This window comes from Salvelinus alpinus, chromosome 33 (assembly GCF_045679555.1).
Source record: "Salvelinus alpinus chromosome 33, SLU_Salpinus.1, whole genome shotgun sequence".
Lineage (NCBI taxonomy): Eukaryota > Metazoa > Chordata > Actinopteri > Salmoniformes > Salmonidae > Salvelinus > Salvelinus alpinus.
In genome coordinates, this window is record NC_092118.1 from 20,933,940 (window position 1) to 20,950,448 (window position 16,509).

Here is a 16,509-nt window from a genome sequence, read left to right on the forward strand (position 1 = left end):
GATCATCGTGGAAAATGTGACCAGTGAATGAGGAGATTCAATTATCTGGCCCGGGTTACTCTGGTGGCAGGAGTTTGTGCAGGTGTGCGTTCGTTTTGGAACCGGGTTGCCTCCTTGGGGTGAGCCAGGTGCCCCCCACCTCCGTGGTTCAAAGCCCACGGTGAAGTAGGCTCCAAAGAAAATTGACATAGCCTAGGCTAGATCAAGCACGTGGAGTAAAGAGTAGGATTCGGTATTTTCACATGCACAAGTGATTTAAAAAAATAAAATGCTTTATCTGCCTTCCCATCCCAATGAAAACTAGTTAAAAAATTCGAACATATTTGTTATGGACAGGAAATATACATGTATGGACCTTGCTACCTTGTTGACAACCTGACAGATTACTGTAAGGTTTGAGAAGGGCGCTCCACCGCTTTTGCTCGTTCATAGACATTTGCACCGCGGCTCGGGTTAATAGAACGCCCTCATTTTCATAAGCTTCACTTGTTGTTATCGTTCCACGCATATTGACCAATCGCAAAGTAGCGGTCTGGTCCTTCGAAGGACCCGATGAGGTCGTGGGTATGCACGAACATAAATGCAATAAAATGTGAATACTTTAACTAGAATTCATCGAATTTCCTTATTGTACAATTCACAAAACGAATGATTGACAGCAATGATAGATGCATAGATACATATTTGTGAATGATATTTTTTGTTTACATTATTTTACGTCAGGCTTATATAAGGTTGATGACTTGGTTTATCTCACTCTGTATAATCGTAGTTAGTTTTAAACTGTTGAGGCTCGGGAGTCGATCTACCGCAATAGCGGGGATACTCTGTCTGCTTCAGCCGAAATATGGTTCGCATGATGGGGCTGCTTTCAGTGAGTGTTTGGCCCCTGCGGAACGGGGTGCAGGCTTGGGGCAGAGGCTGCGCCACCGTCCCTGCAGCTTTTCGCTACAGTAACATTAGCGCATTATCGAAGGTAGGGTGTCATTTCTTTAAATAATTTCTTTAAATAATTCCGTCTGCCGTCAACTTGCAAAATAACTATGTAATGATATCACACAACATTGATGCCAGATTTACAATATATTTACAAATGCATGATTAAGCCTTGTTTGCCTTTACTTTATTAACTTTGTCATAAAGAGTTTCTTGCATAAAGATCCCTTCCTTGCTTATGAAACTTTTTTCCTCATTCATTTCATAACATATCGAGTTGCTGCGTTCTGTGGGGAAGGTTCGTCTCAGCTGCAGCACATTATGGGTCATGGCTAGAAGGGATCTCTCCAGTTTTGATCAAATTAACGTCAGATTTGACTTTTCGTAGCAGGTTAGGAGAATTATCGTATAATTTTAGGATAATTTTGTTAAGGTTAGGACAATTTGTTAGGGTTAGATAAAATGCAAAAAAAAATCTACTTTTGACGTAAATTTGACAAACTGCATCCTGTCGCAACGGTATCGGAGCTTTTCGTATTATTCTAGCCTTGACCTAAATTGCGTGAAACATTCTAGGGCCTTTTGCCAAATCGATGCTTTTATAGCCTAACATCAGTTCAATGAGTTAATCTGTTTATTAAGGACTTTTTAATATTATTTACTGTAATAATAATCAGTTTTTATAATGTGTGGATGTGTTGTATATTCAGTGAATAGTAAAAGGGATAAAAAATGATGCACACCCAAAATGTTTTGTAGAGGGGCTGACTAACAGAGAGTAAACTATAAAAAGAAAGTCGGCTGCTATAACCATTTAAATGTTTGGGATCATAATTAGAATATTCAGTGAATAACATCTGAATTGTCTTCAACGGTCTATTGTTGAATATCAGTAGCCTAATGCAGATATTTTAACCCTTTCAAATATGAGATTCAAGGTAGGCTGTGTTAATCCAATCCTGCTCTCTCCTCAGTGTTCTGCATTAAAACGAATCAATCCCATGGGATTAAATCAATGCACTTTCACATTGGCTCGATTGCTCAGTTCCAAACCCCCACGAGGTAAATCACTCTAACACCAGGAATATGTTGATGTTATCATCTATGCATGTAATGACCATGGCAATTACAGATGACTGTGCAATTCATTTTTGTTGTTGTTTGATTGCGTCCTACATCTTTAATCCCTATGCTAATTCCGTGTTTTAATTGCTTCAGGATTTGAGAAGTTCTTCCCAAAGAGTGAGGACACTCCTGGAGTGAACAAATCATCTGAAGAGACCGGAGGTATGACTAATGGCCTATATCCTGTCTCTCTACTGGCCCACTCTTAAAACACTGGGATGTCAATGATGGACAGCCAGTTGTCTGGGATTTAATTTCCTGTGTCATTTTGGTTGTTTAGATGAGAAGACCAAAGAGCCAGAATCTCAGGGCGGAGGAGAAGGGGGACCAAATGGAGGTGGCGAGAGAGAGAGGAGGAGAGGCGGAAGGAAGGATGAATCAGACTGGTGGACACGCTTCCAGGTCTGTTTCAAAGCCTCCGCTTTCTACAGATCAGACATGTAAACAAACAAGGTGTGCCTGTTTTCTCCACAGCAACAGCACTCTGTCATCACTCATGTTTGATTTTCCACCCCTTAAGCTACCTGATCTGAACCAGAGATGCTACATAAACACGTCAGTCAATAATGCCTTGTTTGGCAGCCTGTTATGTAATGGATGAGAGAGGAAAGTAAAAAAAAGTTGAGTTCTATTTATAAAGGGCTGCTGTGTAAGAGGATAAAGGGTCACCTTTTATCATACTACTAATGGGGGAGTTGACAGTTGGCATGAGAGGGAGGCAGACGGTGGCCAGAGCCCCACTCTGCCTGCTTCCACTCAGACACTGTGTGTGTTCGCTTGTGCGTGTGTTGATGAGACGGACTTCTGTATACATCATTTCCACCTTGTTTCCCCTCATTGTTTTCTCTGAATCTGACAGAATGATTTCCCCTGGGATGAGAAGACCATGCGCAATGTCGCGATCGGATTCGCCGGCATGGCCTCTGCGTTCCTGTATTTCTACTTCCGAGAGACTGGGAAGGAAGTCTCCTGGAAGGACTTTGTAAATAGCTACCTGGCCAGAAGACTGGTGAGAGACGGGGGATATACTAGATTACTGTTCTTCACTAGTTACTATGTAATAACGTTTTATAAGACCCATAAGTAAAGTATTATTGCATTTGTTGTCATGCCTGGAGCTGTTATGTCATTGCTTGTGTGTGGAACAGTGAGTCTGAGGTCATCATTCTTTGATGTGTCTGATGTGTTCTCTGTACAGGTGGACCGTCTGGAGGTAGTCAACAAACAGTATGTCAGAGTCATCCCAGTGCATGGAGTCAATACGTCAGAGGTGGTATGTACCAAATAATCACAGGGGAGACATTTGTGAGTCTTGTTTTTTAGTTTTTTTACACTATCCATAGGTCCCCTTTCTTTGGACTTCAAGACATGTATAGAGTTTACAAGTTAGTAAGATAAGCATTTGGATTTAGATGTATTCTTTAGTCTTATGTGGTTACGTTCCATAATGTTTTGCTTAGAATTTAACCAGTGAGGAATGCCAACAGTTATAAGTGTGTTCACATCCCCTTGTCTCTCTATGTGTCACAGAGCTACCTGTGGTTCAACATCGGCAGCGTGGAGACGTTTGAACGCAACCTGGAGCTGGCCCAGCAGGAGATGGGCCTGGACTCTACACACAGAGTATCTGTGATCTACGGAAGCGAGAGCGACGGGTGAGACATCATGAGGTCTAGGACATGGGATGGGTGAGATATCATGAGGTCTAGGACATGGGATGGGTGAGACATCATGAGGTCTAGGACATGGGATGGGTGAGACATCATGAGGTCTAGGACATGGGATGGGTGAGACATCATGAGGTGTAGGACATGGGATGGATGGAGAGCTGTGGGAACAGGAAGACTTTATTTGAATGTTGTTCAGATTAGGAGCTGTGGGGTTGGAGCTCATTTGAAGGTCCTCCCTATCATGCTCTCACTGACCCTGGAGATGTTGATAGATTGATTGGCCCCTTAATGCTAATCTCTCCTCTCTTTTATTTATATATAGTACTTTCCTGATGAGCATTCTTCCAACCATGTTGCTGGTTGGCTTCCTGCTCTTCACCATGCGCCAGGGACCAATGGCAGGAGGCCGTGGCGGAGGGCGTGGTAACCCCTTCAGCATGGGCGAATCCAAGGCCAAGATCATGAAGGACAACATTGACGTGAGATTTAAGGATGTGGCGGGCTGCGAAGAGGCCAAGCTGGAGATCCTAGAGTTTGTCAACTTCCTGAAGAACCCCCGGCAGTACCAGGACCTGGGGGCCAAGATCCCCAAGGTAACTCTTTCCTTAGATACCATACCAGCATCTGAAACGCTACTCAGATTACCCCGTTGTACAGGATTATGCCCACCAAGAGAAAAAATAGCAGAGTGTTGGATTTCATGGCCATGTCAGGAAAACACTGTGTAGTTGAATTTGTCTATGCAGAATGATGAGCTGAGATTATAGTTAATTGGCTGTTTGTTTGCATAGACATTTCCTTTGCATCTCAGTCACCACTACACTCTAACCTCCAAGTACTCACAAGAGTGTCTACTTATACCAGCTATGACCATGTGCTTCCCAGGGTGCAGTGTTGTCGGGTCCACCCGGCACAGGGAAGACCCTGCTGGCCAAGGCCACAGCCGGAGAGGCCAATGTCCCCTTCATCACCGTCAACGGATCTGAGTTCCAGGAGATGTTTGTTGGCGTGGGCCCAGCCAGGGTGAGTACTACCCCAGGGGAGAGGGGAGGAAGACGGACAGTTGGATTACAGGGTGGATTTCTGTTAGCTTTTCCTCTTTGTCTAAATATTTGCTTTGAGGTCACGCACTTGTTTCACTCCTCTATGGGAATAAATACATGACTCTCTGAATCAATGTATTGGCATGAGTTTTTTATACAATAAGCATGATAAACTTTGCTAAAGTGTTGATTTGTTGTGCTGTGGACCTACCCAGTAATGTAACCCATGCCTTTCCTTTTTCCAGGTGAGGGATATGTTTGCCATGGCCCGTAAGAACGCTCCCTGCATCCTGTTCATCGATGAGATAGATGCTGTGGGCAGGAAGAGAGGCAGAGGGAACTTTGGGGGACAGAGTGAGCAGGAGAACACACTCAACCAGCTTCTAGTGGAGATGGATGGTAGGTCTGGTTTGGTGGTCTTACACTGGTTAATTGAAGGTTAAATGAAGCAAAAAAAGGGAAATGATTCCCAAAGACACTCAATGAATGTGCCATGTTTTTAATTAACCATAGTTATCTGTGTCCTGTTTATTATGTGACCCTTCCATACAATCTCAACTGTTTTTTTCCCATCGCTTCTCTGTTGGGTCTGTAGGGTTCAACACCAGCACTAACGTGGTTGTCTTGGCTGGAACCAACCGACCAGATATCCTGGACCCAGCACTGATGAGACCTGGGCGCTTCGACAGACAGATTTACATAGGTACAGTCAGTCCACTCCATAAATAAAATCTGTGTGGCCTGGAACTGTTTATTTCTGTCATAGCTCTACATTATGTCAATGATCTAAATACTGTAGTAGGTACAGATAGTCTAACTTTAGCAGGGCCTAATCTGTCTTTACCTGTCGCCACAGATCAACACAGCCATTGTTAGACGATCAGAAAATTCATTGGCCCCTCTTTCAGAGTCCAACTCTATCAGTACCTCACATATACAGTGCATACTAGATATACGTCACAGTATGTGGAGTTAGGTAGATGCTGCTACCTAGCCGCTATAGGGTATACACAATGATGTTTATTTCTACAGTTAAAGCTACTTTAACAGTGCTTTATCAGTGTGTTCAGTACTGTGACTCAAAGAGCGTAGTCTTCCTCTCTGGTCAACAGCCCACAAACAGAATGTGTTTTCTGCCCTGTCATTGGATTAGCATCTTCAGCGCAGTCTATTGAGGGATTACCCAGCCTGAGCCGGCCGGCATATCTCATGACATTAGCACGCCATGCCTGTCCAGTGCCGTCCCGCCTCTCCTGACCCCCATTACCATAGCAACGAGCTAGCCTGGCCCTGTGAGTTTAGGGAAAGGAGTTTAACCTGAACAGGGAAAACCCTGCGCTATAAATTCTAACTAGAGCCCAGAGTTTTTACGCGGTTGGGTCATGTGGTCAGTGAAAAACTCCTGGTCTATCTATGTTAGACCACTGTCTAGTCTCCATATTCTAGTCCTATACAGCCCTGACTGAAATTAATGTGGCTAAGGCTTTTTTTGTCACCTTTCCCTGGGTAGTGAAACCACTTCCTACAGCCCTTGCCGACATGATTAGAATTTGACATGACCCCATCTCAGCAATGCAGTAAAAGCTTGCCTGTGGTTTTTGTACTCGTAATTAGTCCTTGTAATCAAGCCATTTTAGAAGTGAGAACTTTAAGTGCACAGACATATTTTTGGTAACATTCTTGGCAAAAGCATTGACTGCAAAATGTTTTTGCCATTATCAGTGATATCATAACTTGCCTTATCTGTGTCGATAGTGGTCTGATTTGAGCTGTGCCCAACATTGCAGTAACATGTTATGTCATGTGGTTGTACTCATTGTGAGTGAGGTGAGATGGCTGATCTAAGCTATTTCTGACGGCTGGGATCCATTTTCCCCAAAGTCCAGTCCAGCTGTACAATGGTAGGCAGCTCTGGCCTGGCCTCACTGGCCTGCATTCTTCTGTCTGTCATGGAAACTAACTCCAGCCTGAGCGAGAGCTTCTATAAACCAAAAGGTTATGTAACCGGGGGACAGTAACCATTAGGGATAGGAGGCAAGCTGCTCTGCTGGGCCTTCTGACTAGGGTGTCAATGTTTTCCCTTTTCCTCTCCTGCCTGGGCCAGTGATCCGTTTCCATAAATATGTTACACTTCCTCCCTGTCAAACCCGATCCCCCTTCTTTTTCCCTTTCTATCCCTACACTAATTAAAATTCTCTCTCCTTCTCCTCTCAGGTCCACCAGACATAAAGGGCAGAGCGTCCATCTTTAAGGTCCATCTGAGGCCTCTGAAGCTGGACTCCAGTATAGACTCTGAAGCTTTGGCCAGGAAACTAGCTGCCCTCACACCTGGCTTCACTGGTGAGTGCAGGGCCAGGTGTGTTTGTCTGTGTGCACGTTGACAGCTAGCTGTGTAAGGGATGGTTCGGATTTTGGAAATTAAGCCCTTTATCTACTTCCATAGAGTCAGATGAACTCATGGATACCATTTTTTATGTCTCTGTGTCCAGTAGGAAGGAAGTTAGAGGTGGCTTTACAGGCCAATGCTAACTAGCATTAGCGAGACTTCGTCTTTGCGCTAGCTTTACCCAAATACTTCCAGTCTTTGCGATACTCTAGTTAGAATTTGCTCGTGAGGGAAGTAGATAAAGGGATTTGCCAAAGTCCCAAACTGTCCCTTTAAAAGTAATGACGAAATTAACACAGTACATGGTTCTGTCAACATACAGGAGCTGATATTGCCAATGTGTGTAATGAGGCGGCCCTGATAGCAGCACGCTACCTTAACGAGTCTATCAACGTCAATCACTTTGAGCAGGCCATCGAGAGGGTCATCGGAGGTAAGCTAATGTCACTGACTGGGGGATGGTAGGGAGAGTGGATGTCGGGTCAGGGCTCAAACAGGGAGTTCATCTTTGGAATGTAACTGTCAGACTGGCTGGTGTTGACATGACCTTCCTGCCCTGTCTGTCGGGGCCAGTGAGGCCACTCTTTTACTCCTGAACAAGTAACCAAGCCCCCTCCCCTAACACACACAAGTGCAGCCTTGAGACATGAAACTCACACATACTTTGTGGTTGTAAACATGCCCTCCTTTCCGCCCAGGTCTGGAGAAGAAGACCCAGGTACTACAGCCATTAGAGAAGACCACTGTAGCATACCACGAGGCTGGCCATGCTGTGGTGGGCTGGTACCTGGAACACGCTGACCCTCTGCTCAAGGTGTGTGGCCATCTGCTCCCCTCTTCCCTCAATAGCATTCTCTCCTCTTCTATCACCTTTTTTACCCCAACCACTGTCTCTTCTCTGTGCTTACTGTCCCTGTTCTACCTACCCTACCTATCCCTCAATTTCAACCTGAGCAGAATGTAGGATCTTACCGGGTGGTTTCCTCTCCTGTCCCAGGTGTCAATCATCCCCCGGGGGAAGGGTTTGGGGTATGCTCAGTACCTCCCTAAGGAGCAGTACCTGTTCACGCGGGAGCAGCTGTTTGACAGGATGTGTATGATGCTGGGGGGACGCGTGGCAGAGCAGGTCTTTTTTGGGAAGATCACCACAGGGGCACAGGATGACCTCAGGAAGGTCACGCAGTCTGCCTACGCACAGGTAAACACACACACACACACACACACACACACACACTCTAATTAACCTCGCTCTCTCTCTCCCCCTCGATCCTTTTCTCAGGTGGTTCAGTTTGGGATGAGTGAGGTGGTGGGCCAGGTGTCTTTTGAGCTCCCCAGGCAGGGAGAGATGGTGATGGAGAAGCCTTACAGCGAGCCCACAGCCCAGCTCATAGACCAGGAGGTCCGCTCACTCATCGACGCTGCCTTCCAACGCACACACCAGCTCATCACTGAGAAGAGAGACGTGGTGGAGAAGGTGAGGAGGAAGGAGGGGGAAAGAGAGGGGTATGTAGGAGAGAGATGGTGACAGAGGAGTGAGATATCGAGAGAGGAGGTCCAAATCTCTCAACCTCTCTGGCGCTAGCGACCCACCTCGACAACATCCGGTGAAATTGCAGAGCGCGAAATTCAAATTACAGAAATAGTCATATTTAGCTTTCATGAAAATACAAGTGTCATACATCAAAATAAAGCTTAACTTCTTGTTAATCCAGCCGCTGTGTCAGATTTCAAAAAGGCTTTACGGCGAAAGCACAACATGCGATTATCTGAGGACAGCGCCCCTCACACAAAAGCATTAAAAACATTTTTCAACCAGGCAGGTGCGCCACGAAAGTCAGAAATAGCGATATCATGCCTTACCTTTGAAGATCTTCTGTTGGCACTCCAAAAGGTCCCAGCTACATCACAAATGGTCCTTTTGTTCGATAAAGTCCTTCTTTATATCCCCAAAAACTCAGTTTAGCTGGCGCGCTTCATTCAATACTCCACCGGTTTCCCTCCTTCAAAATGCATACAAAATGAATCCCAAACGTTACCAATAACCTTCTCCAAACAAGTCAAACAACGTTTATAATCAAACCTCAGGTACCCTAATACGTAAATAAAAGATAAAATTTAAGACGGAGAATCGTTATTGTCTTTACCGGAGATAAACAACAAAGAACGCGCTCTCATCTACGATCATGAAAACACTACAGCCAAAATGGGAGCCACTTAGAATTTTTTTCCAAAAACATGCCTGAAACTCTTTCTAAAGACTGTTGACATCTAGTGGAAGCCCTAGGAACTGCAATCTGGGAGGTTTTCGCCTCATATTAAAAATGACAGCCATTGGAAACAGTGGTCGGCTGAATTTTGTTTTTGGGGGGGGTGGTTTGTCCTCGGGTTTTTGCCTGCCATATCAGTTCTGTTATACTCACAGACATAATTTTAACAGTTCTAGAAACGTTAGATATATGCATATCCTAGCTTCTGGGCCTGAGTAACAAGCAGTTTACTTTGGGCACCCTTTTCATCCAGACGTCAAAATACTGCCCCCTAGCCCAAAGAGGTTTTAACCCTAAGAGGGGCAGAAATAGGATGGCAATCACATCGATAATGTTATCAGAAAGGTATATACAGTTGAAGTCGGAAGTTTACATGCCCCTAGGTTGGAGTCATTGAAACTCGTTTTTCAACCACTCCACAAATTTCTTATGAACAAACTATAGTTTTGGCATGTCGGTTAGGACATCTACTTTGTGCATGACACGTAATTTTTCAAACAATTGTTTACAGACAGATTATTTCACTTATAATTCACTGTATCACAATTCCAGTGGGTCAGAAGTTTACATACACTAAGTTGACTGTGCCTTTTTAACAGCTTGGAAAATTCCAGAAAATGATGTCATGGCTTTAGAAGCTTCTGATAGGCTAATTGACATCATTTGAGTCAATTGGAGGTGTACCTGTGGATGTTTTTCAAGGCCTACCTTCAAACTCAGTGCCTCTTCGCTTGACATCATGGGAAAATCAAAAGAAATCAGCCAAGACCTCAGAAAAAAATTGTAGACCTCCACAAGTGTGGTTCATTCTTTGGAGCAATTTCCAAACGCCTGAAGGTACCACGTTCATCTGTACAAACAATAGTACGCAAGTATAAACACCATGGGACCACGCAGCCGTCATACCGCTTAGGAAGGAGCGAAAAGGGCAAATCAATCCCAGAACAACAGCAAAGGACCTTGTGAAGATGCTGGAGGAAACAGGTACAAAAGTATGTATATCCACAGTAAAACGAGTCCTATATCGACATAACCTGAAAGGCCGCTCAGCAAGGAAGAAGCCACTGCTCCAAAACCGCCAATAAAAAGCCAGAGTGTGGTTTGCAACTGCACATGGGGACAAATATTGTACTTTTTAGAGAAATGTCCTCTTGTCTGATGAAACAAAAATAGAACTATTTGGTCATAATGACCATTGTTATGTTTGGAGGAAAAAGGGGGAGGCTTGCAAGCCGAAGAATACCATCCCAACTGTGAAGCACGGGGGTGGCAGCATCATGCCCTGGGGGTGCTTTGCTGCAGGAGAGACTGGTGCACTTCACAAAATAGATGGCATCATGAGGCAGGAAAAGTATGTGGATATATTGAAGCAACATCTCAAGACATCAATCAGGAAGTTAAAGCCTTGTCGCAAATGGGTCTTCCAAATGGACAATGACCCCAAGCATACTTCCAAAGTTGTGGCAAAATGGCTTAAGGAGAACAAAGTCAAGGTATTGGAGTGGCCATCACAAAGCCCTGACCTCAATCCTATAGAACATTTGTGGGCAGAACTGAAAAAGCGTGTGCGAGCAAGGAGGCCTACAAACCTGACTCGGTTACAACAGCTCTGTTAGGAGGAATGGGCCAAAATTCACCCAACTTATTGTGGGAAGCTTGTGGAAGGCTACCCAAAATGTTTGACCCAAATTAAACAATTTAAAGGCAATGCTACCAAATACTAATTGAGTGTATGTAAACTTCTGACCCACTGGGAATGTGATGAAAGAAATAAAAGCTGAAAGAAATCATTCTCTCTACTATTATTCTGACATTTCACATTCTTAAAATAAAGTGGTGTTCCTAACTGACCTAACACAGGTAATTTTTACTAGGATTAAATGTCAGGAATTGTGGAAAACTGAGTTTAAATGTATTTGGCTAAGGTGTATGTAAACTTCCGACTTCAACTGTAGAACATGGTTGAAAAGTGGTCTAACCTCCATCCGCTCCCCTGTGTCTCCCCTCCAGGTGGGGAGGCGTCTCCTGGAGAAGGAGGTCCTGGACAAGGCTGATATTCTGGAGCTGCTGGGTCCTCGCCCCTACGAGGAGAAGTCTACGTATGAGGAGTTTGTGGAGGGGACGGGGGCCATGGAGGAGGACACCTCCTTTCCTGAGGGCCTCAAGAACTGGAACAAGGACCGGGGGATGGAAGAGCCCCCCCAGGAGCAGCAACGCAAACAGGCTCTTTACCTGTAGACTGACACCACGTCTGACCTGGCCCCCACCTAACCAGGCCACTGGAGGGACATGTTGAGACTTCATATGGTGAGGGGAGGGCACTTGACATGACCCAGATAGACTGATATCAGGGGAGGGTGTCAGGTTTAAGAAGGCATCCCTGCACCGTGTCCCTGATGGCTACAGATTGAGGGCTGTGGGGTGCAGCAGGGGATCTGCTCCAACAGTCCTAGATTGTGAAAATTCTCATGTAGACTTTTTTTTCATATGGGAATGCAAAAAGGTGTTCCTGTATTTTGGTTTTGCAGGGAATGAGATTCATCAATCTGTGAAGGATATCCACTCCACCATGCCGTTCCTGTCTTTCCTTGGAGATTCCCTGCGGTACTATGTTCCTCCTTTATCCTGACCATAGTGCATTTCAGGGCCTGTGTGGTCATTCTAAGGCCATAGAGACCATGGTCATCACATCTTTGCAACAGGGAAAATATATTGTTTTTATAAACTCGTGCCTTAGTCATGCTGCAAGGAGGCATGAGGACTGCAGATGTGGCCAGGGTAATACATTTACAATGATGTAGGTATGCAGACCCGTGAGCAACTGCGGCCCCTCACGATGAGATCATTTTTCTTTGTGGCGCCCACCCCCATCAAAGTTACCCGTCCCTGGTGTACATATCTCATATGAGCTGTTTTCTTTTAGATTTCATATTGGAACATGAAGGTCTATGTGAGTGTGCGTTGCACCATTGTAATAATTTGGTGGGTGCTTACCTGTCCTCTTTCACACATGTACAAGTGTGTATTAATACCATGTGTGAATTGGACATATTTTTTTTCCGTATCTCAATTCCCCCTGAGACCCTCAGAGAGTGGGGTTACGGCCAGGGTCTGCCATTATCAACGGCGACCTTGGAGCAATTAGGTGCCTTGCTCAAGGGCACATTGACAGATTTTCTTTTTCACGTTGTCGGCTCTGTGTTCTAAATCAAATCAAAATCAAATCAAATTTTATTTGTCACATACACATGGTTAGCAGATGTAAATGCGAGTGTAGCGAAATGCTTGTGCTTCTAGTTCCGACAATGCAGTAATAACCAACGAGTAATCTAACCTAACAATTCCACAACTACTACCTTATACACACAAGTGTAAAGGGATAAAGAATATGTACATAAAGATATATGAATGAGTGATGGTACAGAACGGCATAGGCAAGATGCAGTAGATGGTATAGAGTACAGTATATACATATGAGACGAGTAATGTAGGGTATATAAACATAAAGTGGCATAGTTTAAAGTGGCTAGTGATACATGTATTACATAAAGATGGCAAGATGCGGTAGATGATATAGAGTACAGTATATACATATGAGATGAGTAATGTAGGGTATGTAAACATTATATTAAGTGGAATTGTTTAAAGTGGCTAGTGATACATTTTTACATACATTTCCATCAATTCCCATTATTAAAGTGGCTGGAGTTGAGTCAGTATGTTGGCAGCAGCCACTAAATGTTAGTGGTGGCTGTTTAACAGTCTCTCGGTCCCTGCTTTGATGCACCTGTACTGACCTCGCCTTCTGGATGATAGCGGGGTGAACAGGCAGTGGCTCGGGTTGTTGTTGTCCTTGATGATCTTTATGGCCTTCCTGTGACATCGGGTGGTGTAGGTGTCCTGGAGGGCAGGTAGTTTGCACCCGGTGATGCGTTGTGCAGACCTCACTACCCTCTGGAGAGCCTTACGGTTGTGGGCGGAGCAGTTGCCGTACCAGGCGGTGATACCAGACAGGATGCTCTCGATTGTGCATCTGTAGAAGTTTGTGAGTGCTTTTGGTGACAAGCCGAATTTCTTCAGCCTCCTGAGGTTGATGAGGCGCTGCTGCACCTTCTTCACCACGCTGTCTGTGTGGGTGGACCAATTCAGTTTGTCCGTGATGTGTACGCCGAGGAACTTAAAACGTACTACCCTCTCCACTACTGTCCCGTCGATGTGGATAGGGGGGTGCTCCCTCTGCTGTTTCCTGAAGTCCACAATCATCTCCTTTGTTTTGTTGACGTTGAGTGTGAGGTTATTTTCCTGACACCACACTCCGGGGGCCTCACCTCCTCCCTGTAGGCCGTCTCGTCGTTGTTGGTAATCAAGCCTACCACTGTAGTGTCGTCCGCAAACTTGATGATTGAGTTGGAGGCGTGCATGGCCACGCAGTCGTGGGTGAACAGGGAGTACAGGAGAGGGTTCAGAACGCACCCTTGTGGGGCCCCAGTGTTGAGGATCAGCGGGGTGGAGATGTTGTTAAAGGTCTAACTAGTGACCTTTAAGTTACTGTCCCAACGCTCTATCCGCTAGGCTACCTGCCGCCCTGCGTGCGTGCTGCATTTAATCTTCAACGTTTTTGCTACCTTCTGACCTTATTGAATTTCAGTGACGTGTTCATTTTCCCATGTCTCTTCAGTCATTGACACTTGTTAACTAAACAGCCATGTGACTGCAGAGGGTTTTCAGAAAGCTCAGCAGAAATCCAGTCCATGCAGATCAGACTGTAACACTGTGACAGTATGACATTTACATTGTATTTTATCCTCTTTCTGGTTGAGGTTCAAACTGTTACTAGGCCTGATTGAAGAAAAACACGTCTTCTGAATGTCATTTTCAGTCTTTTGTGAAAAACAACAGCCACACCTCTACCTGCCCACTTTCCCCCACAGGAAAACAGCTTTTGACAAGCTTTATTTCTGAGTACGACTAGTGTACACTACCTCACCTTTTATGCTCTCTCAATGTTCCTATAACTCAAGTCAACTGACAACAGATGAACTTCACACGTCTTTTGTGAAGTATTGAGATATATGTGTGTATACTTGTCACGCCCTTTAGTTATATTTGTTTTCTTTATTTTTTGGTTAGGTCAGGGTGTGACAAGGGTGGTTTGTTTAGTTTTTATATTTGTCTAGGGGTTTTTGTTTTGTCTAGTGGTTTTGTCTATCTATGGGGATTTGGTATGGTCTAGGGGATTGTAGGTTTATGGTGGCCTGAATTGGTTCCCAATCAGAGACAGCTGTTTCTCGTTGTCTCTGATTGGGGAGCCTATTTAGGTTGCAATTTTCCATCTTGGTTTTGTGGGTAGTTGTTTTCAGTTTTGTGTGAGTACCTGACAGAACTGTTGTTGTTTTGTTCCACTTTAGTTTTTTTGTTTCGGTGTTCAGGTTATAATAAACATCATGAACACGTACCACGCTGCACCTTGGTCCTCTTCTTCAAACAGCCGTTACAATACTGAACAAAAATATAAACGCAACAATTTTTCTGAGTTACAGTTCATATAAGGAAATATGTTGATTGCAAAAGAATCATTAGGCCCTAATCTATGGATTTCAGATGACTGGGCAGGGGCGCACCATGGGTGGGCCTGTGTGTGAATAGCCAATCAGAATGAGTTTTTCCCCACAAAAGGGCTTTATTACAGACAGAAATAGTCCTCCGTTACAAAACAATGGAATCCTGTAGTAACCAAAACACAAAATGTATTTAACACTTTTTTTGGTTACATGTTTCCATATGTGTTATTTCATAGTTTTGATGTCTTCACTATTATTCTACAATGTAGAAAATAGTAATAAAAAAATAAAAAAAGCTTTTGACTCCTGATATGTCAGGATTTGGCCAGGATTGTTCTGATTTTGGCCACTAGATGCCCCCATTGTGCTTTTTTGACCCTTTTGTTTTCCCTTGTTTCCTGTTATTATTTGCACCTGTGCCTCGTTTCCCTTGAATGTATTTAAACCCTTAGTTTTCCTCAGTTCTTTGCTCTGTGTTTGAATGTTAGCACCCAGCCCTAGCGATGCTGTGAACATTTGTTGCTCAAGTTGGACTCTCTTGTGGTACTCTGTTTTTGTTCTCGTTTTATTTATTTTTGATTATCTTTTGAGGCTTTTTCCTTTCCTGCTGAAAAAGGATTACCTTTTTCTCTTGGAATTACTTTTGACGTTGTGGATTTATATTTTTGCCTGAAGAACTTTCCTTTTTACTTTATTAAAACATCGTCTCAAGTACTGCTGTGTCTGCCTCATCTCCTAGGTTCTGCCGACTATTAGTGGCTCAGTTTGCTAAGTGACTGTTTCTCACACCGGAGACCCGAGTTCGTAACCGGGTCCTGACAGTATATCTCTATAGCGATGCCAGCTGAGCCGTGCTTACTCCCACACCCCCGGAGAAACTCTGTAGAGGGGTTTTGGTATTCACTTCTCAGAATAGATGGTTTTAGGAGAAGTAATTAGATGATGCCGTACCGATCCGCATTGCACTTTCTGATTTTTTTTTTAACCTTTTACTGCTGAAAATAAAGGTGTCACTACTTCACGCAATCTCAGTATTTCTGACTGTTTTTGGAACTCCGCAATTACCTACGTTGATTTATACAGAAAATTAGCATTGTTACACTCCGGACCATATGTATGAAAAAATATGTTTCTACTTTTATGCCTAGTTGTGTGGGTTAGTGTAAACAAAAAAGACAATGTTTTTACAGTACATTCCAGATGTCTTGGTGTAGCCTAAACTGTGTTTAAATTCCAATCCTGCTTTTCTGCCTGACTGATGACTGCTGGTTCTTGTGGCTCAGTTTATCTAGTGATCTTGCTTAAAGCACTATAAGGAATGTGTATATGACTGTTTCAATGCAAAAAAAAGTCAACACTAAAATACATCCAGAATTGTGAAGTTTGCTGTGTGATATATTATCAACATCTGACATTCACCAATAAAAACAAGAATTTATGTCCCAGTGTGAATGCTTAACTATGAGTTATTATTATCTGACCTCACAGTGCTGTAAGGATGACCTAAATCAGGAGTATTGG

The 16,509-nt window shown here is 44.0% G+C and overlaps 1 protein-coding gene across 3 annotated transcripts; it reads left to right on the forward strand.

Annotated features, from left to right (window-relative positions):
- The first annotated feature begins 118 nt into the window (after nucleotides 1-118).
- Nucleotides 119-16,440, forward strand: LOC139563307 (mitochondrial inner membrane m-AAA protease component AFG3L1-like). Of its 3 annotated transcripts, XM_071381897.1 has the most exons (17): nucleotides 119-976; nucleotides 1,911-1,998; nucleotides 2,155-2,223; nucleotides 2,342-2,463; nucleotides 2,921-3,070; nucleotides 3,260-3,334; nucleotides 3,592-3,716; nucleotides 4,054-4,324; nucleotides 4,617-4,754; nucleotides 5,020-5,173; nucleotides 5,370-5,477; nucleotides 6,989-7,114; nucleotides 7,483-7,593; nucleotides 7,859-7,974; nucleotides 8,158-8,358; nucleotides 8,440-8,634; nucleotides 11,438-16,440. In XM_071381897.1, the coding sequence occupies exons 1-17, from the start codon at nucleotides 848-850 to the stop codon at nucleotides 11,663-11,665; spliced, it is 2,406 nt and encodes an 801-aa protein (XP_071237998.1). In that variant the 5' UTR covers nucleotides 119-847; the 3' UTR covers nucleotides 11,666-16,440. The 3 variants fall into 3 exon arrangements, with proteins under 3 accessions (XP_071237998.1, XP_071237999.1, XP_071238000.1); XM_071381898.1 differs by lacking the exon at nucleotides 1,911-1,998 and having other exon boundaries at nucleotides 842-976; XM_071381899.1 differs by lacking the exons at nucleotides 119-976; nucleotides 1,911-1,998; nucleotides 2,155-2,223 and having other exon boundaries at nucleotides 2,409-2,514.
- The last annotated feature ends 69 nt before the right edge of the window (nucleotides 16,441-16,509 follow it).

Bases quoted from the DNA above. Each gene is read 5' to 3' on its own strand.
- LOC139563307 (XM_071381897.1), top strand. From the start codon at position 848: ATGGTTCGCATGATGGGGCTGCTTTCAGTGAGTGTTTGGCCCCTGCGG. The intron at 5,478-6,988 runs GTACAGTCAGTC...TTCTCCTCTCAG, and splicing joins CGACAGACAGATTTACATAG to GTCCACCAGACATAAAGGGC. The intron at 7,594-7,858 runs GTAAGCTAATGT...CTTTCCGCCCAG, and splicing joins CATCGAGAGGGTCATCGGAG to GTCTGGAGAAGAAGACCCAG.